The 26,814-nt window shown below is 36.2% G+C and overlaps 1 protein-coding gene across 2 annotated transcripts; it reads right to left on the reverse strand.

Moving 5' to 3' along the window:
• Positions 1-459: 459 nt before the first annotated feature.
• On the reverse strand, positions 460-21,327 carry CHORDC1 (cysteine and histidine rich domain containing 1). 2 transcript variants are annotated; one of them, XM_059412503.1, is made up of 11 exons: positions 21,127-21,327; positions 17,181-17,230; positions 13,902-13,958; positions 12,846-13,003; positions 10,442-10,545; positions 9,747-9,805; positions 5,814-5,884; positions 4,948-5,053; positions 2,635-2,754; positions 2,136-2,198; positions 460-1,882 (listed from the first exon to the last, which is right to left on the reverse strand). In XM_059412503.1, exons 1-11 carry the CDS (start codon positions 21,188-21,190, stop codon positions 1,736-1,738), a joined length of 999 nt encoding a protein of 332 aa, XP_059268486.1. In that variant the 5' UTR covers positions 21,191-21,327; the 3' UTR covers positions 460-1,735. The 2 variants fall into 2 exon arrangements, with proteins under 2 accessions (XP_059268486.1, XP_059268493.1); XM_059412510.1 differs by lacking the exon at positions 13,902-13,958.
• Positions 21,328-26,814: the final 5,487 nt, after the last annotated feature.

A 26,814-nucleotide genomic window follows, 5' to 3' on the forward strand; every position in this document is an offset into this window, starting at 1 on the left:
GAAAAAAGTCTCAAGAAGAAAACATTAAAAAAAGTGTATTAATCACCACCTCAAATCAAATCGAGTATCAACCTCTCCCCTAAACAATAAATAAGATTTTATGTCTCCAAATGAACCCAAGTCCTTAAATTATGAAAGATAATTTTTAAAAATTTAAATACAGCCCCAAGTACTAAAAACTTATAATATTCTCTTTTGGCCCAGTTGTTCTGAAATGTTTCCATGGTTAAAATATTTATTTTGTTAAAATACCATGTATCCTGAAAGCCCAGTTGCCAAGTTTTTTATGTCTTTATTTGTAACAGAGCTAAATCCTTTAATAATTACGTAACTACCTTTAGTAGTTATTGGCTAGTTGAGTGAGACATACTCTTTATTAACCTGTACTTTAACCTGTACTTCTAAAACTGTAATTATGCAAATTATCTTTGTAAGAATAAAAGAAAAACACTCAAGGGGCTTGGGAAATAATCATTTTAATCTACATTAGCATAATTCATACCCAAATTTCTTAAGTTTTGCCAAAGTTCTGGCCTTCAAACATTTCTTAATTTTAGCTTTCTTGGTGAGCTCTGCATTGCCTCAAAAAGTAAGCTATCTTTAATGGGTTTAATTAGCATAAACAATCTAAGCCTGTGATACCTGTAGTTAATGAAGTATATACACAATCAACATTGTATCACCTAGAATTGTCAAGCTATTCATGAAAGTCTTAAAAAAAAAAAAAAAACCTCTAAAAGAATTCAGCTATTTTATTTAACATGTAATAGGTATTTCTCATAAAGAAAAGCTTAAATATTTAGTTTTCTGATACCCTAATGTATTTCCATAAGCCTTTAAGTCTACGGTTCAATACATAAAGGTTCCCATCACGGAGGCCAGATATATAATTTCTCTTTACAAGTAACTAAAGATTTTAAAAGGGTGTAGGCTATAAATCCAATACAATTTAGTCGTAACACCATACAAAGACCTTATAAAATAATCAGGAAAGAGATGTGTACCATTATTGCTTAGTCTTAATAAAATGGCAAATTCTAATCAAATTGATACCCCTCTACTCTTATTTATAATGTTTTCTATACATTTAAATCATAGCGCTTGGCAAGTAATACAGGTACTGATATAATGTTTTAATTCAATTAGTTGTAAACAAATTCCAATTTGTTATTCAATGCATATATTCCCCTTTAACTAGCTACTACACTACCTCAGAATTATTCCTCCTAGAAAAAGTAACCTTCCCAAGGATAAAACAATGCAGAGCTTTATCTCCTCCTTAAAGATTTTCAAGTATTATAGGAACACAAACTCATGAAAAAACTAATTAAAAATCCGACATTCCATCTTGCTTTACTAATTATGGGGTAACAGAAAAGAGATGTGAACAAAACAAATGTTCTTTTATACTTCTCTGCTCAACATAATATTATATGGAAAAATACTGTAACTATGAGCTACTTTCTAGCTTATCAAGTAAAGGACCCAACTACAGTTCTGTCGAGTGAGGAGAAATGAATAATCAAACTTAGGTAACTCAAAAAGAAGATGGGAGGCACAGAAAGATAAACTGACTTTGGCTTTTAAGAACCTACCATTGACCCTCAACTGCCAGATTCAACAATAACAGCAACAACAATGACAACACAGCAACAAGAGAGGACAGCAGCAAGCCACCATTTTACCACACAGCTAAGAATTCTGAAATAGGCAATAACTTTCTATCCCTGTCAACTCATTCTGCTGTATCTTCTTTTGGTTTTTCCGGCTTTTTGGTAGCAGGCAGTTCAAGGCTTGCCCATTGCATAGGTTCAGCTTTTCTCATGGTGATCTCAATCTTTGTTGCAGTCATAGTTACATAACTTCGTGTTACATCAATCACCTGCAACACACCAGAGAATGATGGTAAGCCTCGATGTTGTTTTTCAAGTCCCAGAGAAAAATACTCATCTTGTCTATGCTAATAATTGCAACTCTGAGCATCTAAGGCCATTTTTATACCCAGATTTAAAGTTTTTAGTAAGAATTAATGGTAAGTTATATTATCTATTTTGTATCATTGATTTCTAAAGTATGGTCTTCTTACTGTAGAAACTGTTTATTTTGAAGCAGTAGAAAAAATTCTGGATACTTACACCCCATAATTTCACATTTTGATGAAATTCCTTCTCTCCTTCAAATACAATGTGCACATTTAACTGAAAAATATACAGAAAGTTAACTGATCAAATCCAAGTTGAAGGAATAAGATTTAAACAATGATTATAAATAAAAAAGATACTGATATAAATCCTTTAAGCTATTTTAACAAACTTCCAATATTGTGTATTTTTTTTTTTTGAGGAAACCATTAACAGAGAAGAAAAATTAACTGAAGTTTCATATTGAGAACTAGGTACTATATTATTTAATAAAATCTTCTAAGCTACTGTAGTATTTCCAGAATGCTTCAGAAATAATTCTATTATATATAGAAATTTTCATTTACAAAAGTTTGACAGTAATTTCAAACTACTTTTTCGAATGAAAAAGATTAAAAGAATCTTAAAATTGACCCAGAGTATTTTTTAATACATTAATATAGAGAATCATGTATGAAGACAATTTTTTCTCAAAGATATTTAGTGTACTTACCAATGTACTATTTGCTTCTACTTGGCTAAGTTCTGGAAGTGAATTTTTAGCATACACTGAAATGGTGACTTCACCCCCAGTCTGATGCCAGTCATGTCTACAAGGAACAACTTTTTTCCCCTGTAAAAGAAGAAAACCCTTATGAATTTACAAAGTGCCATATAACCTCTAAAAAAGAGGAATCTGAGTCAAATTATATTAAAAAAAATTACCATGTGCAACTGAGCCCTTAATGTTTTTAAGGGCAAACAATCTCTTAAAGGTTTAAACAGTAAAATACATCACAATACAAATAATCTTTATAATCTTATGGTTGGAGAACATGCTTATTCTTCCATTTGTGTTTTTTCCTTTTAGGGCCATAGCATCACTATACATTGAAAAAGGCAACTTAAAAACTCCTATTAAGTTTTATCCTATTTTAACATTTCTGAAATCCACTAAGCACAGTCATAAAAACATTCTATGAAAACCAAGACATTTGCTTAGTGAATAATCCAGATAACATCTTAACCTCATGCACTGAAATCTTCCACTTATTTTAAGTTGGAAGTTGACGACATGTTGAAATTTCCAGTTTCTACAAGTTGGAACTGACTACTTATAGCAATCTACTATTTGCTGTTATAGAACAGTTTATTTTCCCCTAATAATAAAATGAAGAAAAAAGTGATAATTTGTGGAAGAAATGTTTTGGGTTATTATTACAGAAATAACTATTACCTACTAGTAGAACATTGCTTTATCAAGGACTATTTTGAAAAAAGAGACAAATCGTGATTAGTTTCATAAATTTACGAAAGCAACTTAGTTACATAATGCAGGAAACTGTGAGGCACTACTGTTCTTTTCTTTTTAGTTAACATATAATGTATTATTTGCTTCAGGGGTACAAGTCTGTGATTCATCAGTCTTACACAATTCACAGCGCTCACCATAGCACATACCCTCCCCAGTGTCCATCCCCCAGCCACCCATCCTTCCCATACCCTCCACTCCAGCAGCCCTCAGTTTGTTTCCTGGGATTAAGAGTCTTTTGTGGTTTGTCTCCCTCTCTGGTTTTGTTGTATTTCATTTTTCCTTTCCTTCCCCTATGATCCTCTGTCTTGTTTCGAAAATTCCTTATATCACTGAGATCATATGATAATTGAGACACTACTGTTGAAAAAGCAGTATTTACATTTTGGTATAATTATGCTAACTGAATTTAAAATTGTTTGGATCCCTTACATTTTTTTGTCCTTAGCTACTAGCTCAGACACTTAATACTTGATTAAGTGTATGCATTAAAATATAACAAAAACATTATTACATCAAGGGTTAGACTCTGAAAATTTCTGCATATAATAAAAAACATTTATTTTTTTAAGCTTAAAACTTTCAAAATTTTGGTCTTTGGAGAAAATACAGAAAGACTTTACTAAGTTTTTTTGCTAATAAAATATTCCTGCAAGTTTTGGGGTAGACAAGTTATTGTAACTTGGAGTATATATTTATAATACCAAAGCATGTTACTAAAAATCAGAAAATATAGAATACTCAAATGCAGAATTGAATGAATCCCTAAAGCAATTTGGAAATTTACAATTGTTCTGTAAGTTAAAAGACACATATAGTGAAAAGGTTCATTGTTAGTGGGGTTGTTACTGCCAATATAGCACATAAAACTAATTTATTATAAAATATGTTGCAAGAGCTAAGGTGCACTTTCTGACAATAAATTGGCTGCCTTCTTAAAATTTAATGGGATTCTGGACACTTATTTGCATAGCCTATGTCTTTTTAAAAAGCTATCCAGTGAAGTAAGGACTAAAGTTTTTCTTGTTTCAATAAAGTACCCTTTAGCAAGCAGAGGCATTCAAGACAATTGGAAAAAAGTCAGCCATCCTTCTCTTTGGCCGCTAGATGGAGCGATTTTGCATTGTAAATGGCTGAGTCAAGTTTTAAGAGGCCAGAAGAGAACCCAAAGTCGAAGTGATTAGTAACATGGAAGGAGAAGAAAAATGATTAAAAAAAAAAAACAAAAACAAAAAACAACAGAACGTGGGGAGAGCCTATGGAATTACAGAAACACATGCTTCAATTCTGGCAGAGGCTTCAGTATTTCACAAAAACCTGCATATCTGCATCATCACACATAACGGCCACTTGGATTAAAGGGCAGTGCTCTAGACATTTGACTCAAATTAATTTTAATTTTTAGGCTCATCAAACCTTTATGCAAGAGAGACATTATTTCTGAAGACAGAATAATCTTAAATCTTTAAGAAATGACAGATAACTATATCCCAATGTTATGAAAATGCTACTTACAGCATCCTTTTTAGTCCACATGTGCTTCCCTGTTGTACAGCCCTCTTGTGCTAAGAATGTATTGAAATCAGAAGTTTTTTTTCTACAGCAGCTCCAGTATTTCATCCTTTAAATTATCACAGGAAAACTTCAGAAATAAAATCTTACAACTACCACAATGACACTGTGATTTTAAAAGGTAAATAAGTATGTGCAACTTCAGTATTCTACAGAGAGTCTGAGTTACTAAAGAGAGTTAAAACTATCAGGAAACTAATCATTTTAAAACCAGAATGGCATTTATTGTAGTAGTTCTGGAGCTCCTGAGTAAAGATGCTTAAAACCATCACAAAATTCCAAATCTGCTTTTCACTAACTGCTCACATTCCACTTTCCTCATAAAGTTCCCCAAAAGTGATAATGACCAAAGGTTTTAACAGAGTGAAGACTTTAACATGCTACTGCATTTCTATAAACTACAACACGCATGGAAGAGGGCTCAGCTGAGGGCTGTGGAAAAGTGTGGATTTTCTTGGATGACACAATATTGATGACAGATATTAGTCAGACTCAAAAATTCTAGATGTCCAGCAAGGCACAGAGCAGTCCTTCCAACTAAAAACTATCCAGCCCAAATAGAGTATTCCATTGAAAAATAAGAGAATAAGGAAAAACATGCAGTATGAATCACAATGGCCATTTCACTGTAGTAACTGTTTCAGTTTTCTCATATATAGAAAGATAAAACCCACACTCTAGGTTTTTTCTAAAGATTATATAACAATGTAAGTAAAACACTAATAATGCTGCATGGCAAATAATGTTTATAGGCACATTAACTCTTCTAACCTCTACCATGAAGTTTTAATTAGTCATGTATAAGTTACCCTTCATGAAAAATAGGTACTCCAGAATGATATACACAGACTTCTTCTAAACTCTGTGGACCCTGATAAGTCTAAAAGAGAAAAAAGAGGAAAAAATTAGCTTCATATCTCACTGTCCTATTTCACAAACATTTGTAGAACTGGTGACCTCTAAGAACTATGAAAATGCTCAAGAAATAACAATTACCTAAAACATTCATTAAATTCACCCCAAGTCATTCCAATAAGGAATGGAAAATGATTCCTTTTTAGATATGCTTAAGTTTTAGTTCCCTGTGAAAAAGGCAAATAGAAAAGCAGGCAATGGGATATATTAAGATGTTTTCACACATTCAGGTATGAGGTCACAATTCAACGTATTTAGGTATTTAAATTTATAGAACAGTATTGAAATCAAGGGACTGGTATTCTCAATGGAAATACAGTTATAGCATGATTTATGTGTACAGGAAACTCTGTGTGGGCATTATGAATTAATAAGCAATTCTGGAAGTTCTATAGTGTTGTTTCTTATCCCTAGGAATGGTAAAATGAGCTGCAGACCTATAAATATATCCAGGGTTTGTCTGGAAGATCCGGGCCCCAGTGCTGCTGTAGGTGAAGGCTCTACAGATGAATTCACAAAAAGTAATGTTAATAAAACACAGATGCAGCCAGCAGTATATTTTTTATTCTGGTATTTATAGCAACCACCTACAAGTACAGAAAATAAAATTCTGTATATTTACTTTTGGTAAATCCAACGTACTGCCTTGTATCTCCTAAAGATTCCATAAGCACATAAAAATCAGCTATGTTAGATTCTGAACTTATCACTACTTCCCCCTCAACTCCTACTCTTCTTCCTACTTATGTGATGGCACCATATCCATTCAGTCTCCCAAAGCAAAACTGCTTTCTCCCTCCGTCCATGTTTTCTATCATGAAATCCTGCCAATTTAGCTTGAAAATATGTATCAGTTTAATCTTCTAACCTTCCTCATGATCCCTAGCAGATTTTAGACAATGAGACTGCACTAACAGATTCTAATTCTTTTCTTTGCCTTCCATTTCTGTATTCTAATTAAAACGTGTATCACTCTCTTTTAACAGTCGTTTAATTACATCTACCACACACCTTACAGTTACCAGTTCCAGGTGGTTTGTACATTTTAAAACTGCCTCTATATATGAGAAAATACTCATGACCTTCATGTAGACAAACTTCTTAAAAAGAATAGGAAGAGCACTCGTCAAACAGAATGGACAAATTAGGTTTCATTAAAATTAAACAGCCTTTGTTTTATCAAAAGTCATTATTGAGATAGTGAAAATATACAGTATCTCTCTCTGGTTAAAAATAACAAGAATTCCTAAAACCAAAAAGAAAAGCCAACTGAGAGAAAGAGAAATACATAAAAGATTTCAGACATTTTACAAAAGAGGACATCCAATTGACCGATAAACACCCAGAAAGGTACCCAACCTCATCATCAGGAGCATGCAAACTAAAATCACAATGGCAACACTACGCACTAACAGAATGGCTAAAATATAGAAGACTGATATTACAAAGTGTTAACCAAGGTGTAGAACAAATGGAATCAGCCCCATATACTGCTGGCTGATGTGTAAAGACGACCATCTTGGAAAACTATGAGGAACTATTTGTTAAAGCTGGACACAGACACACTATCATCTGGCAATTCCATTTCTAGTCATATAACTAATAGAAATGTATCCATGTGTCCCCAAAAGTCAGGCACAAAAATGTTCATAGTAGCATTAAACAAAAATATTTAAAGGACAATAGAAAGGGTAAGTTGATGGGCAACATTCACACAGCAGCACATTTTAAGACAAAGAAAATGAACAAACTACGGCTACATGCAACAAAGAGAACTGTAACACATTTCATTAAGCCAAGGAAAACAGGAGTGAGAGAGAATCCTGGTCTACAATTCTATTCACCTTAAGCTCAGAAACAGGCAAAACATTGATTAAAAATGTGGTTATATTTGGGAGAAAATAATAAATGGGAGAAGGTGTAAGGAGGGCTCCGCTTTGTGAAAATCCCTTGAGCTATAAATTTACTTACATCCGTATACTTTTTAGTATTACATTTCAATGAAAAAGATCAAATAAGGGCCTCTCTAACCTACAGCAGGTTCTAACTTTTCAGCACTATAAAAGTCTTTAAAGATCTGGTCCTAACAACTTCTCTTTTAATCTCCACACCAACAAATTTTATACATTACAAACAGTTCCTTGTTGGCTGTATACTGCTATCACCTCTGCTTGAGATATCCTTTCTTTTTGTCCATTTACAGAATCGGCATTCATGTTTCAAAATCTGTCTGAGATCGTTTCTCTCTGGTCTTCCTGCACTACCTACCATCCCACCTGCACTGTCTCCTCTACCCCAGTATTTAGTTACTCTCTTCTATCTACTACTTCAACCTTACATAATACATTTCCATTTCCAACCCTAAATAAGCAAAGTGATCTCAAACTTAACATGAGGGAAAATTACACACCCGCTCCCCAAAACCTGTTTTCTCCTTCTTGGTTAATGGTGTCATCAGTCACCCAGCTGTTGGAGCCCCATGTCCCATCCACTTAAAGTTCATTAGCAAGTTCTGCTAATACTGCGTCATTTGTCATGAGCCAGGCAGGCACCACTCGAGGCATTTAAGATACAGCAAAGAACAACAACAACAAAATTCTGTCCTTGTAAACCTTACATGAGAGAAGGAAGGGAAGGGAAAGTCAGATCACAAAATACATATGCAAAAGAAGTAGTGTGTTAGAAAGTGATTAGTGTCCTGGAGAAAAGGATAGCTGAGAACGGAGATACTGGAGGGCATGCAATTTCACATGGAGAGGTAGGGGAAACTCACTGCAATGTTTGAGTATATCCCACATTTAACCCCTTCTAAAAAATAAGCTTCCAACCACACTGCCTGGTCTTTCACAATTGCAACCTAGCTGTTTTCCCCTCCTCTAGTTCCCAGTGCCCATTACGTATGCCAGATTATCAGCCAAAGAGGTCTTTTTAGACCCCTGCCTTAGAACAGGGAATGTGAGGGCACCTAGGTGGTGCAGATGGTTAAGCATCTGCCTTTGGCTCAGGTCATGATCTCCAGGTCTAGGGATCAAACCCCATATCAGGCCCCCAGCTCAGTGGAGAGTATACTTCTCCTTCTCCTTCTGCTTTTCCCCTCACCTGTGCTCTGTCTCTCTCTCAAATGAATAAATAAAATCTTAAAATAAATAAAGAGAATTCTTCCCATTATCCAAAAAATAAAAAAAAGCACCCTACACTCTTCACTGTGCCCTATAAGGACTGCCATAATTGTGTTCTCCAACTTACCCCTACCTTTCATATTTTCCACCCCTGACCAAGCCCCTTTCCCATAATTTCATGAAAAGCCAAGCTTTAAAGGCTCTACACATACTGCTCCCCTATCAATTTGGAGGTTTACATAACTCACTGCTTCATTAGATTTCTGATTTAGTGTCACTTACCAAAGGACTTTCCTGACAGCCTTCTTCAACAGTTTTACTGTCCTTATTTATTACATTTTGTCTACCTGAATTCCTAATATTTAATTATCTATGTGTTATCCTTCTCCCTAAATTGGACTACCAGCTCCACAAAAGCAGAAATTGTTGCTTTACTTGATACTGTATTTCCAGCCCCCCGCCAAGTGTCTGACACACAGTAAGTATTCAGTAAATGCTGACTGAATTAGAATTACTTATTCCATGATTCGGTCAGATATATTTGTCAAAGACCAAGTCTCTTATCCATGTTCACAGTCCTAGACCACAGCACACTGACCAACACGTAATAGGCACTCAAATGTTTGTTGAATTGAATCAGTAAATTGCATCCTCTTCTTCAAAAATTATTTTACTTCCATAACACAACACAAATTTTATAATATATACCTTTGAACACCCTCCATTTTTACACGAGGTCCCAATCTTAATTTCATCACTGTCCTCTTCTAAAAGAAAGAAAAGAAAATCAAATTAGAAACATTAAAATACTTTAGTATCATTCTTAAATAACCTTCTTCATAAAACAAGTATTTGGAAAAATACTAAATCTAAAATACACTGAAATTTTAAAACAATTTTGAATTATTAAGTTTTCTAAATGACCTTTTAGAATAAGAATAATTGATAAGAAATCAATTACTGTGATTAGGTTTTGCCCATGTCCCCAAATGATATATGACACATTTCTATTCTATAATGTAATACAATATCCAAAATCTTAACCTATCAGAGAGAAATCATGAAATGGGTACTACTTACCTCCATGGTACTGAGTGTAGGTCAGAATATATTGAATATATTTTATATCACACACAATGAAACATTTATAATTATCAAATAAACTTAACAGTTAAAAACTACTGAACCACAGAATAAAAATGTTTAATTAGCAGTTTCTCATTTTAATAAAGACATTATGGAATAAACCACCAATTGATTTTGTGATGTTACTGGTATTCAGAAAAATAAATTCTTTACTATAATGTGCTACCTTTTTATATTTATATTCATTGAACCATACTGCTATCTCTTTTTTTATAATTGGTTAATTGTACAGAAAAACCCACAAAATGAAATCTTACCTTTCTTATTTTCTTCATTCCCCGAGGTTAGTTTAAGTTTATCAAGTGCTTGTTTTAGCGAGGCAGCTATTTTTAATTCCAAGTTTGTCATTGGTTCATCTGGGCTGGAGAATTTTTAAATTTTATTACTATTGACGTACCAAAATATACATATGTATACACACACACATATTTTTTTTTACTAAAAATACACTAAGAATCTATAAAAACTCAAATGCTTTGTGAATCAAGTTTTTCCTATTAAATAGTATTTTATAAATAATTGCTATACGTAACTATACTTTCAAGTTTTAACAGAAAAATTCTGAAATTATAATACTATGACTCAGGCACCTGGGTGGCTCAGTCAGCCAAGTGCCTGACTCTTGATTTTTTAGATCAGGTCACATCTCAGGGTTGTGAGAGCAAGTTCTGAGTCAGGCTCCACGCTAGGTGTGGAGCCTGTTTGGGATTTTCTCTCTCTCCTTCTGTCCCCCCCATAAATGAATACATAAACAAATATATTAAGGCTCAAATAATCATGCTATTGCCAACATGGCAATTATTAATTAGTATTTATTAAAAATTATTAATCAGTAAGTCTAATGGGAAGTGAAGAACAGGAATCCACATTTGCCAACAAGGAACCATAAAGTACTTTTCATTCCACACCCAAGCAAAATGCTAAGAATACAAATTTTATTTTTTGGGAATATAATTAACAGGCAACAAATAAGTACTAAGGGAATCTATATTCCTACCAGAAGGGATAATTCACTTTGTGTGGACACTGGTTATATACATCCATACATTCAGATAGAATTATACCACAAAGTAATTTCAATAGGGTTAAAAATCAATACCACCCTCCAACACTTCATAATGGTTAAAGTATTATGTGTACACTTTATATAAAGCCATTCAGTAAGTATTAAGAATATCAACAAATGCAACAAAAATAGAAATCCCAAATTATTCAATCCACATCCTTAATGAAAACAACTGATGTACGAAGTATTAACACAGTACATAAAAACCTATATTCCCACAATCTCTACAATACTACCAAATGAATTTACAGAAAAATACTTAGTATCTCTCACTTAAGTAAATAGTCTATTATTTAAAATATTAATTCACACTGCTAATTATAGTAGACACCACTGTAATACTTACAAATGAGCCATGCCAAAGTTGTCTTTCCCTCAATTTTTTTTTTTTTTTTTTTTTGGTAACTGGCAAATTGGCCAGCAAAGCACTTGATAAAGTCGCTCATGATTGTGAGTAGGTGGAGATGGAATAAAAATCAGTTTAAGTAGTTTGGTTAAACGAACAAATTATCAAAAAGTCTCACAGGCCTCTTGTATTGGTCCAGTATTATTCAATATGCTGTAAAATTTATTTAAGATCAATAAAGTAAAAGTCATGAAAACCATTAGGTCCATTATGGGAATAAAAATATCAACTCGAGGGGAGGCCCCTGAGTGGTTCAGATGGTTAAGCGTCTGCCTTCAGTTTATGATCTCCAGGTCCTAGGATTGAGTCCTGCATCGGCCCCCCTGCTCACCAGGAAGCCTGTTTCTCCCTCTCCTTCTCCCCCTGCTTCTGCTCTTTCTCTTTCTCTAATGAATAAATAAAATCTTAAAAAAAAAAAAAATCAACTCAGGCCATATTTGAGGCCAAAAATCATCTAAGTCTTATATTTTGGTTCTAAAGCAATACTCAACTGCAAATGCAAAATGAAGGAGGCCTGGTTTAACAGTGGCAGCCAACACCATGTGTGAGACTGTGAAACAGAGTTTAGTTGACCAGAAGGGAAGTATGAAGAATCTGTGTAATTCTACTGAACAAAGAGCAAATGGTATTTTAAAAGTACTCTAACAGATCTGCCATCTAAATAAAATAAATAAAAAAATATACACACTTAGTAACAATAAAATGGTTTACTTTAAAATGAAAGTAAATTCTTCTTCACTAGAATTATTTGAAAGGAAACTAAATATCCTTCTCAGGAATATCCTAGAAGATTATCAATAAAACAGCAGGGGAATAAAGAGGAAGATGTCTAAAATTCTTTCTCAACTCAAATGGATTCTCTGACAATTGCTTTCTAGAATTTCACTATGCAACAGTGAAAAAGACATGTCAAGTCATAAGGCTGATGTGGGCTCTTCTGCTTTTGACATATTACGATGATATACTGAACAAACATACAGGAGAAGTCTACTGTGTACATGCTCTCAACTTGAAGGGGGGGAAAAATGGAAGGTATACTTAAGGGAAAATCCAAAAGATAACAAGTTGGTGACCTACCAAGTCACTACCTACCATAGTACCATAAATGGTACTATGCAAAATCATAAAATACCAAGAACAAATGCTATTATCCACTCATGAGAAAAACATACAACCATACAAAGTGTACCTTGGCCTTTTTATTGCTTCTACTGGTTTAGGGGCTTGAATGATGTGCTCCTGAAATTTGGGTTTCAATTCAGAAAGTTCTTTCTTCTCAGTAGTCTTGACTTCAGGTTTGACTGGCTCAGGTGGCTTCTCACTATTATGCCTGCCTTTTGTACAGCCCTGTTAGGAAAGAGAAGAGTTATCCTAGAAACTGTTTCCCGTGCCATAATAGAAAAATTAGTTTTCTTTATTAATAAATTCTATTGTATGCTTTCTCCACAGACTTATTTTAAGAAACCAAAAACAAAACTCTAAATTTGCAATATTTGTAAAAGTTCTTACATCTTAATGTATTCTAAAAGAAGCCATTAAATTACACTTCCTGACTATCAGGTTCTCCTATATACACAGCATAAAACTTTTTTTTACAGTAGAGTTCTGGAAATCTCACACAGAATTCTACAAACTATAAACCCAAAAGGGCCTTTATTTGAGCCCTAATTCTTCTCCTTATCAGCTATTTGACCTTGAGCAAGGGAAATCTTTTTAGTTTCCTCAAAATAGATGGATTGGCACTTAAGATATTTTTTGAAAGGATTAAGTAATATAGAGTAGTTGTCAAATCTGGCAGATGGGTCAAACATTCATTATAACATCCCTGAAATTTTAATTTTAATGGCAAGTCATTTCCTTAACAGTTTTTTTTTCTTTTTTTTCTTAAGGGTATACAGAATAAATGGTACATCTTGGTGGTATCTTAGATTTGATAAATACCCATTGCCCCTCACTATAAAAACTCCTTAACGTGCACATGTCATTTCCTTCTCGATGTACTTTAAAGACTACCTATACTGTCAGGTGGCTAATTAGTATCATGAAGCTTTTATCTCTAAAATAGATAAATCCCTTATTTTAAAGGCTGTCAAAGGAGGTGAGCTCCACTTAAAAAAAAAAAAGGCTATATGTGCAAATTAACAGACTACTCAACAGAAGTCCCAAATCAGACTCCTCAAATCTGGAGCTTCCCACTGTTTATACTTTCTCAGGAGTTATTCTAGGAAAAAAAGTTGATACTTACTGCAATGCTTAAAAAATCTGAAAAATCAGTTGTTCTTCTCTTACAGCAAGACCAACCCTATGAAACAGAAAAAAAAAACCAACCCTGAAAACTGAATATGCATAGAACATAACCCACTAAAAGTCTACTTGCTCCTACGTCCTGGAATCTGGCAGTGACTTGCACATATATAGATTTCATAGTTGTGAAGTGTTATAAATGAATCAAGTAAAATGATTTTTAGTTTTTGATTAAAAAAAAGCTAATTAACCAATGTTAAAGGTGATATGTGCTGTGACTGATTACAAAAGGAAGTACTTTAATACAGAGAAATAAAAATCGCTTCCTTTTTCCAGACTAGTGTTTGATTTTTAGAAGAGAAACATTTTATAATCTCCAAAGGCATCATATATTTTAAAGGATATGGGGAGTAAGTGAAGTGTTTTACTTTAAAAATCCAGAAAATTAGGGACATTAGTGATAATAATTCAGCTTCTAAAGAACTCACCGTAGGTATACCCCAACAATAAGCATTCCATTTTCAGAACATAGGCTGATTAGCATAGGAACCTAAGAATTGTTAGCTCTTTGAAGGTTAAAGGATCTTATTAGTGACAAGCATAAAAATATAGAAACTGAAATGCTATGTGTGATTACTAAACAAAATATCAAGTGGCTTACCAAAAAATGGCTTTAGGCTGTCATCTGTAATTCCAATGTATCATAAAGAATAAGAAAACAAAAATGCGGCAGTTTCAAGACTTGGGATGTTCCAAATTAGACTAGAGGCTAGGATTTGCACTTCTCCATCTGGGACTCACTGTTTTTCTCAATGTACTATATGAAGAATTTGGTAGTGATTATTTTCACACTATTTTCTTACAAAATTAAAGAAAATATTAAATATACTGTAATTTAAATTTTCCTTTATTTTGAAATTGAATTCTTTTTACTCTGAATTGAGATATAGATGAAAACCTACTATAACCTTAAAATATAGTATTTAGTTAGCATTGATAATATAGTCATCAGAAAAGTTATTCTGTATGAGAAAAAGCTTTATTGTCTTAATCATAAATAAATAATTACAGCAGATATTCTGGGTATATAGGGATACAGACATAATACATAATATTTGTTCCCAAATGCCAATCTGCAACCTATGGCCGTCCTCAGTATAAAAGAAAAAAATGAAAAGGGCACCTGCATGGCTTAGTTAAGTGTCTGCCTTTGGCTCAGGCCATGATCCCAGGATCGAGCCACACATCAGACTCCTTGCTCAGTGGTGAGTTGGCTTCTTCCTCTATTCCTCCCCTAGATCCCTTTTACTCTCTCTCACAAATAATAAATAAAATCTTTTTTAAAAAATGAAAGCTAAATTTAAATGAGCATAAGGTTGTCATTTCTTAAGAAGAATTGTCTCTTCTCTGTCTATGCCACTTCTAATTTGAATATTAAAATATTCTTTCTTTTGTATATGCCATGTTTAACTTATCTGCCAATAAACTGGAAACAGAAAACATTACACTGATTTACCTATTTTGTCCGTCTATGTATTTGTGGTGAAATCCAATAGTATTAGAAAAAACAGGTCCTCAAGAGATATTTATAGAGACAATAACAGCAGGATTCGAAAAGAGACAAAAATACTTCTGAGTGAAGTCTTTAAGATTAATTCAACAGGGTGATTAAAAGTTGGGTAGTAAAAAAAGAGCAATGGGGGCATCTGGGTGGCTCCGTGGGTTAAGCCTCTGCCTTTGGCTCAGGTCATGCTCTCAGGGTCCTGGGATCGAGCCCTGCATCAGGCTCTTTGCTTGGTGGGGAGCCTGCTTCCCCCCATCTCTCTGTCTGCCTCTCTGCCTACTCTCTGCTCTCTCTCTGTCAAATAAGTAAAATTAAAAAATCTCAAAATAAAATAAAATAAAATAAAATAAAGAGCAATGGACTGAATGACTAGAAAGTTTGTGACATCATAACTAGCAGCAGCAAAGTTGAGATGCAGGCTATTTTTGGAATAAGAGTTCATTCACTTTCAAGTGAACTGGTTTGCAGTTGCAAATGAACTGTTCTACAGAAGCTACTGGCACAGTGATGCCGTTTAAGGAACGAAACACATGCACTAAATAAGAGAAAATAGAAAGCTAAAGACAAAGGTGAAATACATCTATGGCTAGGAGACAGTAACATAGCATAGGAAAAGAAAGAAAAAGAAAAATATACAGTAAGAAAAACAAACAGAATAAATGACAATTCAGGAAAGATTCCCCTCACTCTTCTGCAAAGGGGAGTATTTCCCAGAACCAGTTTCCATCCCCCCAAAAGTCTGTAAAGCAGCTAAAAAATGTAAGAGTCAGCTCTGAACTTGCCCTAACAAATGATTGTTCTGTTTCCCACACTTAGAACTAAACAGACTAACATAAACTCGTTATCTGTTTATACATCTTTATTAACACTTGGCTATCTATGGGTTAAATGCCAAAAGGGTCCAACTACTCCTTGGAAGGATAATTAGACATTCAAAACGCACCAACAATATTTAAACATGTAAGACTGCTTATGTTCTTAAAACCAAAGTACCAACACATAAAATGACGGCAGCCACACCACAACATTTTCTTCTGAGATAAATGTTACCATATTATCATAACTCATAAAAGATCAATAAACACACCAAGAAAAACCTGTTCAAACAACATTTTATTATTTCTCTAATTCTCTGAAACACCAAGGAAGTGCAGGTGGAAAACAGGTGGTATCTCAGTTTGGCACCCTTCACTGTTTGTAACAATCTTTCCTAAAATCCAGAGCTGTTCTTATTACACAGTAGCTGTCTCACAGATTAAGAAATTAAAATTCAATACACTTATTTCACTTCCCCTCAAGATTAAAAAGACATGAGTACAGAGAGCTGGAATGGAAATAACATAATTTTATAACTGAGAAAGATCTTAAGATCACCATCAACTGTCTTTGCCTTTAATGAAGTATTTGCTTCAAGCACTACAATACAGTCATTAAGAAAGCAAAAAGTCACAAGTTGAGGAAAAAAAATTTTGTATTACACCTCTAATTTTTTTTTTTTTAAAGATTTTCTTTCCTTGAGAGAGAGAGAGAGCTCAAAAGCAAGAGGGGCAGACTCCCCATGGAGCTGGGAGCCGGATGCAAACTCGATCCCGGGACTCAGGGATCACAACCTCAGCCGAAGGGACTCGCTTAACCAAGTGTGCCACCCAGTTGCCCTATACCTCTAAATTTAATAACACACAAATATGAATAGAATGAAATATACCAAGTTCTTACCTTTAAGGCATCATGAAAGACTGGAACACCTGGGTGATATGTGCAAGCATCTGGTTAAAAAAAAAAAAAGGAGAAAAAAAATACACTTTGCTATATGAATTTTTAAAAAAAAAATCATTATTTTTTTCAGATGTTAATATTTAATCCCTTTTCCAAATGCAGGTAATATTCTGCTTTTCCTTAAAAATTCACAAATGCCTGAGTTTTATCCATGGCACACAGCACTTAATATAGTATTGCATTACAATAGCAATAGCTAAACATGTAATTCAGGAGTATGATAGCTGTAGATAAAAATACAGAATAGTCCAAGTGTAACAAATTGTATTCTATTCCTTTAATATTTGTAGTACCAAGACTTCAAGCTCTGATTTTGACCATCACCTTCCAATCCTTCCAATTCTATTTACAAAAATACTATCAAACTAGAGCATTCTTATGTGCACTGATCCACAGATTGCCCAAGAGATGCTCTAAAAAGAAATTTTAGAAGGATATGCTCAAAATTTTAAAAACTGATGTAATATGTAATTGCTAATTTAACTATTGTGGACAGGTATCAATAGCTAGATACAAAACTCATTCAATAGATGTTTAAGTTCTACAGTCTATTTTCAGGGTTGCCACTGATTGTTATTCTGTATCTCCCTACCATTTCCCGTAACACCATCAATTTTCACTAACTCATGCAAATAAGCTTAATACAGTTTGCAATATGAAATATTACATGTAAAAAATCAGATAGTCATAAACAATTATTTTCTGACTGGATACAACTCCGAGCTTAGAAAAAAACAGGTCAGCTCCACATCTGCATGATTTTCTTATATGGGTACTTTGCCCCACCTTTTGTTGTCTGTTTAGGTTTTAATAACCCACAACTACTGATTCCTGCTGTTGCTTAAAATATTCCTGGTACTTACAGAAATCTTCCTACTCCTTTATTAATAGACAGTATGGCTTCTTTAGTAATCAGATATTACATAGATACTATGTTAGGCTAACAGAGTGAGAAAGTGTCAGGTATTTTCATTGCACAGTAACTAAACCCATGGAATAAGAACAAACTATTAATTGAGGGAAGTAATGGAATTAAGAGTGAAAAAAGGAGATTCAAAGTAGAAATGAATATGCAGAGGGATATTAAGTTGAGAACAGAATTAAAAAGAGAACAAACAGAGCATTTTCAAATATTAAATATCATATATCAGAGGCATACATAAAATACATAATGCTTAACAACTGTAAGAGGCATAATTATCATAATGATCAGTTTGGGCAGAATGGCGGCAGGACTGAATCAGGTCTTAACCCTACAACTAGTAGCAACAAAATTTGACAATCACTGCTTTCAAATATAAGTAACAAGCAGATGGTTATTTTCCTCTCTAGCCTTTATCAGTTTTACCAGTTTTGCTCAAAGTTGTATTTTATGGGTAACATTGTAGCAGTTAAGAGCCAAGGGCTTTTCATTCTGGGTCTGACCCTGGCTCAAATACAGGCTCTGCCTCCTAGCAGCTGATTCAGTGTATGTATGTGTATATATATATATGTATATATATATATACACACACACACACACACACACACATATATACACATACACACACCCATATATATATAAAATATACATATATATGTATATGTGTATAATGTATATACAATTTAGTCCACATAATATGGACTAAATTGTGAAGTGGTGCTTTTCCCAGAATAACTGTTTAATATGTGAAGATACCAACTTTGTCTTCTTTAAACATTAATTTCACTTGTGTTTCAAAACTAAAACCAGGTATAAGCTTAAAAGGATACCTTAGAAGGATACTTTTTGCCCAAAGGTCAAACCTTTCCCACTCCAAACGAACTCTCCTAACCAAGTCCACACTCTACTCTTGGCTCCTACCTTCTACTTTCTATCTCCATTTTCTTAACGTACCACTGAAACAACTTACTCTTAAGTCTCTATCCCCCATTTTGCCAAAGCAATGAAACTTTCCACAACCTTACTGGAGCTCCCTGCTGAATTTAGTATTGATCACACAACCCGTGAATGTCTACTCCTCTCATTTTCCCACTCCCCCAACGCCCATCTCTTTCCTAGGCATAATACACACACACTCTCTCTCACAGACACACAGGCGCACGAGTGCACACACACACACACTTGCTGCTGACTTCCAGAAAATGGCTGTATCTCCCTCATAATTTCAGGATGGTACAGAACATTCTATAACAAACATTTTTACTTTGGGACATTACTGTCCTAAGACAAAGCCTCAGTCTTTCCCTTAAGTAAAATATGGCAGACACTAAGGCAATCTACTTTTTGCAAAGCTTACCAAAAGCAAAGGCTTTAGGGATGCCTGGGTGGCTCAGTGGGTTAAGCCTCTGCCTTCAGCTCAGGTCATGATCTCAGGGTCCAGGTTGGATCAAGCCCCATCCAGCTCTCTGCTCAGCAGACAGCCTGCTTCCTCCCTCCCTCTGTCTGCTTCTCTGCCTAGTTGCGATCTCTGTCAAATTAAACCCCCCCACCAAAAAAACACAAAGGCTTTAAAACCTCTTATTCTTCCATTCTGTCATCCACTGAAAGCTCACAATTTTCTCTTTGAATAACTTCATAAAAATGTCAATGATGAAAACACAAATATTGTACAAAGACTGAAAGACCGGATTCAATTTTATCAACTGAATTCTGCCAAGAGTCTTATTTATTTATTTATTTTTCAAGATCTTTCAGGCAGAGAGAGAGAGGGGGAAACAGACTCCCCGCTGAGCAGAGGGCTGGATCCCAGGAAGCTGGGAGGAAGGCAGAGGCAACCCACTGAGCCACACAAGTGACCCGAGCCTTATCTTTTTAAATGTCACCAATTCACCTGTGCACCAAGTAAGTCCTTCGGACAGCTCAGAGGTGAAAAAGATTTAAAAAGGTGTAGATTTTCATTTCTTTCACAATGCAGGAACCATGGTGCTACCATGTTGAACCCCGCTTCCCCTTAAAATACATTAACACGCACTTCATAGGGATGTTGCAAAGATTAAACGAGATGATGTAGTAAGTGATAGATTAATGCTTGGCATATAGAAAACACAATAACTGCTAACTGAATTTGACAAAGTGGGGCCATTTCCCACAATATTCAAGAAATCAACTCACTTTATCCCATTCACCATTCAAAATTAAAATTCACTGTTCACCTAGTCTCATCACTTAACTTTCACTTTACATCCTTAACTGTATACGTAGGAACCATCACTGTATCCTAAAGATGGCACGTTATTAAAATGGGAAAATCACAGAAAAACTACGCAACAAATAAGGCTACCGAGACAAGGGTAACAAATGAACCATCCACCCCGCCAGTTACATCAAAACTTACCGTAAAGATACTGAGTAATTTTCCTAACGCAAGACACTTAAAAAAAAGTAACTTTGTAACAGCTGAGTGGACTGAACCAGCAGAAAACAAGACTTACAGGAAAATAAACTTCTACGCTAAGGCAAGGAGCCGGACTTCAACGCCGAAGTCAGTCGGCCCGCTGCCCAACCCTCCCAGCCGTCTGTCTCACTCACCTACACGCGCGCACCTGCCGCTACGCGAGCCGCGCAGCGCCTGGGTAACTTCTGCTCCCCCAAGGAGACGGGGCAGAGGGGGCCAGGGAAGGGAGAAAGGTATTTAGGTTCCAGGCGAGTGGGCGAGTCAGCGGACGGCCGGGAAACACGAGGGGCCGGGCGATGGGTCCGCGGGGCTGCGCGGCTGCGGGGAGCGGGTCGGACGCCTCCACCGAGCGCTACGGGAGGGGGCGGGGGGCGAGCGCGGCCCGGAGGGGCCGAGACGGGGCAGGACGACGACCGCTCGCGGGCTGACCCGGGACGCCCTTGGGCCCAAGGGCGTCCCCCCGGCTGAGGGGGAGAAGGAAGGAAGGGCTGGCGGCGCGCTTCTCTTACCGTCGGAGTTGTTCTCGGGATCGAAGCGCTGGCCGCAGCCCCGGTTGTAGCACAGCAGGGCCATTTCCTTTCCCCACCGTTCAAGGCCGGGGCCGAACGCAGGCGAGAGCAAGACGGTGCGCGTCCGACCCCACTGCCGCAACCGCGGGTCTGACGGCTGGGGCGGCTGCCGGCTTCCGGAAACGGCCGGTTCCGCTTCAGGAACCTTCGCGAATTTTCCGGTCGCGCAGGCGCAGAGCCGATGGGAAGAGGCGGAGGGAGCGGCGGGAGCCCGGGCCGCCTCGGGGCGGACGTGGGTCGGGCTCCGGGGGCTGGCGGCGGGGTTTGGAGGTGGCGCCGGATATTTGAAGACGAAACACCTTAAAAGCAGAAAGCGATGGCATCCTGGGGACGGACTCTCTCCAGATTTCGTCACCGGGTAGCTCGTGCCGCCCCAAGGCCGCCCCGCGGGCTGGGCCCCAGCGCCGCAGCCGCCTCCGGGTTTTTGAGACCGCCGTGATCGCGGCCTGGCGACCTCGCCTCTCGGCTGTTCCGGAGGGGATGCCGCCGCCTGCAGTGCTGGCGAACCCTCTGCCTAGAAGGCGGTCGCTCGGGAAACGAGCCGAGGAACGGGGACGAAATCTCCCTGGTGCTGAGGTCTCAGTGGTCCTGATCTCTGGAGCGCTGAAGAAATGCACGCCTCGGGGGCAGTTGCGTTAACGGAATGATGGAGGCCGAATCACTCTGAAAATACAAAGCACTTAAAATCAGGCTATCTATCGTATTGATCGAATACAGTGCTAGAAATGGTTACTGTGTCTCTAAGACCCCGGGGTAGATTGGTGCTGTTTCATGTTAGCCTCCATTTGATCGGTTTGCCAATACTTGTTTCTTCAGTGCTGGCAGCGCTAACAAGATTTCATCTAGTGCGTTTTTAAAAAAAAAGCGGGGTATCACACTAACGAGCGCACGCTGAGGGTACCAGCTGCAGCCTGTCTCTTTCCCAAACTTGGGACATTTGAAATAAAAGCAAACACTTCTGAACAACAGGTGTACTGACATTCGTAAAATAGTAATATCCATTGTTCTTTCATAGAAGTAAAAACGTATACAATGTTTCCAGTGATACCAAGTCTGTCAATGAGAGATGGGCTCAAAAATCTTCCCATCCCAATACAAAACACTTTTTTTTTTAATATTCCCTTCTTTTTATACCTAGAACTATTAAATTTTTATGTAGTAATCTCAACATGGATATATACCATATGCTATTTTTCATTTAACCTAACATTATAAATGAAAACTCAGTTAAATAAATTAGCACTGTGGCCCTTCTTCCTTTCATCTTATCAACTTTATTATATATTGTTTTTCTTACGTTAGATTTACCTTCTAGATAAGTTTTGATAAGTGGCAGTGCTGAGGTAAAGGGCATAAGCCTTTTAAAATAAATTTAAGATTTTAAAGATAAATATAGCCGATAGTTTCCAATAGGTGGTACCAATTTTCAGTTTCACCAGCCATGGCCTGGAAGAACAGGCCATGGAAATTAATCTTACACAGTTAGAAATGGACTGATAAGATGTTTAGAAAGTTTAGGTTGTTTTTAATTTCATGGTCTAAGTGCCCTACTATCACTACAACATTACCAGCATCTTTAGTAAATTCTTCCTAATGCATTTAATATTTGTCATTTTTTTCCAGCTACATTTTATAATCAAATTAATAAATACCTTGGTAGATAATTCAAAAATGCAGAAATATATTAAGAGCAAACCAATAATTCTACCACCCAACAATAAATACTGAATCACTAAAATAACTAATAAATTTATTTCTAGTCCCCCCCCCCCAGCCTGAGCATTTATTTATTGGTATAAATGTTAAACAGAACAAAAAAACAGCAACAAAACCCCCAAAGAATTGAAGTCATAATGTATATGGAAGTTTATATTCCTCTTCTGGGTATTTTAATAAACTACAAAGTTATATATTTTGTAAAAAAAAGATTTATTATTTGAGAGAGACAAACAGGGAGCAGGAGCTGGGAGGAGAGGGAGAAGCACCCTCCCAGCTGAGCAGGGAGTCCAATGTGGGGCTCAATCTCAGGACCCCAGGATCATGACCTGAGCTGAAGGTAGGCGCCTAAGCAACTGAATCACCAGGGGCTCCTAAGTCATTTTTTTTTTTTTTAAGATTTTTATTTATTTATTTGACAGAGATCACAAGTAGGCAGAGAGGCAGGCAGAGAGAGAGGAAGGGAAGCAGGCTCCCCACTGAGCAGAGAGCCCGATATGGGGCTCCATCCCAGGACTCTGGGATCATGACCTGAGCCGAAGGCAGAGGCTTAACCCACTGAGCCACCCAGGTGCCCCTTAAGTCATTCTTATTAAGAAAACAGAGACAATACATTCCATTCTATTCAAGCCACAGTACCACTTATCTCCACACTCCATTGCAGACCACACAAACTGTTTGAGAAGCTCTCTGGTAATAACACAGCATAATTTATATAGCCTTTAAATCGAGGTTCCATTCCCTTCCTCCAGAACACACATACTGTTACACAGAATCTCGAGATTTTTTCCATGTTATGAAAACAATGGTATGGAATAGTTAAGCGTGGATCTTTGGATTCAAACCCAGATTCAGATTCTAGCTCTGCAATGTAGTAGCTAATAATCATTTCAGGAAATCCTGGTTTCCATTATAGACTTGAACTGGCTATCCTATGGACAGCAGGAAGTCCAATCTCTGGACTTAAGAAGTGATCTTAATTATTTTGATTACTCATGTACTATTGAACATAGACATTTATCTCCCTTTTCAGATCCCACTTAAATTGTGGAGTAAACAAATAAAAGTAAAAAACAACCCCTCCCCCCAGGGGCAAATTTGAATAGGGCATTTCAACAGACAAATTATTTCAACAAATTTTGTTTTGCTTAAATTTTTTTTTTAAAGAATTTATTTATTTATTTGACAGAGAAATCACAAGTAGGCAGAGAGGCAGGCAGAGAGAGGAGGGAAGCAGGCTCCCCGCTGAGCAGAGAGCCCGACGTGGGGCTCGATCCCAGGACCCTGGGATCATGACCTGAGCCGAAGGCAGAAGCTTTAACCCACTGAACCACACAGGTGCCCCAATTTTTTTTTTTTTGGTATTAGGAATATTTGTCTTTTTGTTCAAATTTTCCCCTGTATACTAATACCTAATTACCTCTTACTTTTTATTTCTTAGGCTTTCCCACTCTGTCAGATTTAATTGATTTTGAGTTTCAGTTGTTTCCTTGAGGGCAATCAATGAGAGTACTCCTCTTTTCTTCCTCATCCTCTCATTTTGTTTTTTTTCTACGTTTTTAGAAAATGTAGTATTTGCATACAGTCTTTGACCCAGAATCCTAGCTTTATTACTTATTATATAAATATATTTATTGTTAATTATATGTCAATATATGTATATTTATCAAATCTATCTAAATGTATTTACTTACAATAAATATATTAAGAAATGTTTTCACTGGTTACTACTAGTCTTCTACTTTAAGTTTCCTGGCATTCTTGTCAGATGAAGCTTATTTTTTAATAGAGTTGACAGGAATCATTTATGAAAAGTATTCCCTGATCTTTTACATGTCTAAAACACCTTCCTTTAAAGACCTGAAACTTGAAGGAGGACTTGAATGGACATAAAATCTTTATTTCATACTAAGAGCTCAGAATTTACTTATTTCACACTAAGTTCAGAATTTACAAATATTTTTTATATATAACTGAACTGAATTTCTTTTTTTTGTGACCAAGCCTATGTTGAATCAAAGGGAAAAACCTCATTATAGCAGTACCTATTTTCATGTTGCTTCCCTGCAGCAATCAAACTTTTAGAAATGTCCTGGACTTGGGGCACCTTGGTGCCTTAGTCAGTTGAGCTTCTGACTCTTGATTTCCACTCAGATGATGATCTCAGGGTCTTCCCCTGTGGAGATCTGTGCTCTGCATGGAGTCTGCTTGAGATACTTTCTCCCTCTGCCACTCCCCTCACTCTTGTGTGCTTTCTCGTTCCTTCTAGAAAAACAAATAGAATTCTTAAAGAGAAAAAAAAAAGTCCTGAACTTATTTCACTACTCTGTAAATCAGTATAAATGTCCTACGACAGTACAGTACCACATATTTTGTAAATGATTATTCCAAAATTTGGTTACTTTTTTTTTTCAAAATAAACTGAACATCTTTAGCTGAAATAGTTAATAAATTTGGATTTCTAAAAACCATCAGCTTTTGAAGTCCATAGACTACTGCAACTGAAAAAAAAAATAAAAACAAAAACAAAGACACCTTAAAGATAAAAAAAGATTACAAATAAGAATTACATTGAAATTTATCCCTATAAAGCAAGGAGGAAATAAAACAACTAATAAGGGGACTAGAGGTGATAATTTTGTATATTAAAAAACATACACTGATGCTTACACTCTAGTGTGCATGCACACAGTTATTTGAAGAGTCCCACTTTTCTAAAGTTACCCCATGTTTGAATTTCTGCTATAGGCAGCAATCCCAATGGAAGTAATTTAGTAAACTGTGAAGTACATTTTCTTCTGATTAAACTCGCATTTATTTATGTTTTTAACTTTTTTAAAAAAATATTTTATTTATTTATTTGACAGGCAGAGATCACAAGTAGGCAGAGAGGCAGGCAGAGAGAGGGGGAAGCAGACTCCTTGCCCAGCAGAGAGCCTGACATGGGGCTCAATCCCAGGACCCTGAGAGCATGACCTGAGCCAAAGGTCGAGGCTTTAACCCACTGAGCCACCCAGGTGCCTCTTTATGTTTTTAACTCTTAATTCAAATCTAAGATAGTATCCTTGTTAATTTTAATAACCTAAAAAATAGGGAGATGAGAATCATATACATTGTGCCTCCCACCTCCGGCCCACACTTTACTCCAGTCATTGTGGTTGTAACCTGACATCTCATTTCATCTGCATTACATACCTTTCTCTGTCCAGTCCCAGGCTTCTCTGGTGCCAATGTGTTAGATGCTTGTTAGCCTTTCTGATACCTACCAAACTTAGAAGTGGAAGGAGTAAAGTGTATGGTGCAACCCTTGACCAATTCGTGGCTGGGAACTGGTAGATACATGCTTCTGCTTCTGTGCCTCAGGTAGACAATTCTGAAGGGTATTCTACAAGTCTTCTTAAAGGAATTAACTGCCAGCTACTAATGACAATAATAATGCTGCTCAATAATTTACCCTAGGAGTCGATTTTTCTTCCCTCTCTTGTCTTTCCAGTTTCCCACTCCTCTCATTTGGAATAATTTCCTAAAATAAACTATTTCCTAAAATAAACTGCAAGCTTTTGTCTCCAGCTCTGCTTTCAGAGAGGACCTAGGCTGAACCAAACTGAAATATGTACATTCTTACTGAATATCTTTTTTAAAATTAAGCCTTCAAAAAATTAAATTCATCATATCTCAGAATTTTATTGACTAAATTTTACTAACAGAAAAAAGAAAAGACAACTTTACAGGCTGAAAGTTTGAAGCTGTTGTCGATTAGGAAGAATTTATTTCCTTGTGCAATTAATTGCTGGCATTTCCATAACATTACATCTCCTTTATTGTCTACAATGCTGGCCTTTCCAAACAATTTCAGTTTTCATTACACTTTGGCTCTTTAGATGGTGCATATGAGTGCCAAATGACTTGTTC

This window comes from Mustela nigripes, chromosome 1 (assembly GCF_022355385.1).
Source record: "Mustela nigripes isolate SB6536 chromosome 1, MUSNIG.SB6536, whole genome shotgun sequence".
NCBI lineage: Eukaryota > Metazoa > Chordata > Mammalia > Carnivora > Mustelidae > Mustela > Mustela nigripes.

Coding starts and splice junctions, on each gene's coding strand:
- CHORDC1 (XM_059412503.1), bottom strand. CDS start 21,190: ATGGCCCTGCTGTGCTACAACCGGGGCTGCGGCCAGCGCTTCGATCCC. Junction 2,199..2,634: donor TAGAAGCAAATAGTACATTG/GTAAGTACACTA, acceptor TATATTTTTCAG/TTAAATGTGCACATTGTATT. Junction 1,883..2,135: donor AAAATGTGAAATTATGGGGT/GTAAGTATCCAG, acceptor GGTGTGTTGCAG/GTGATTGATGTAACACGAAG.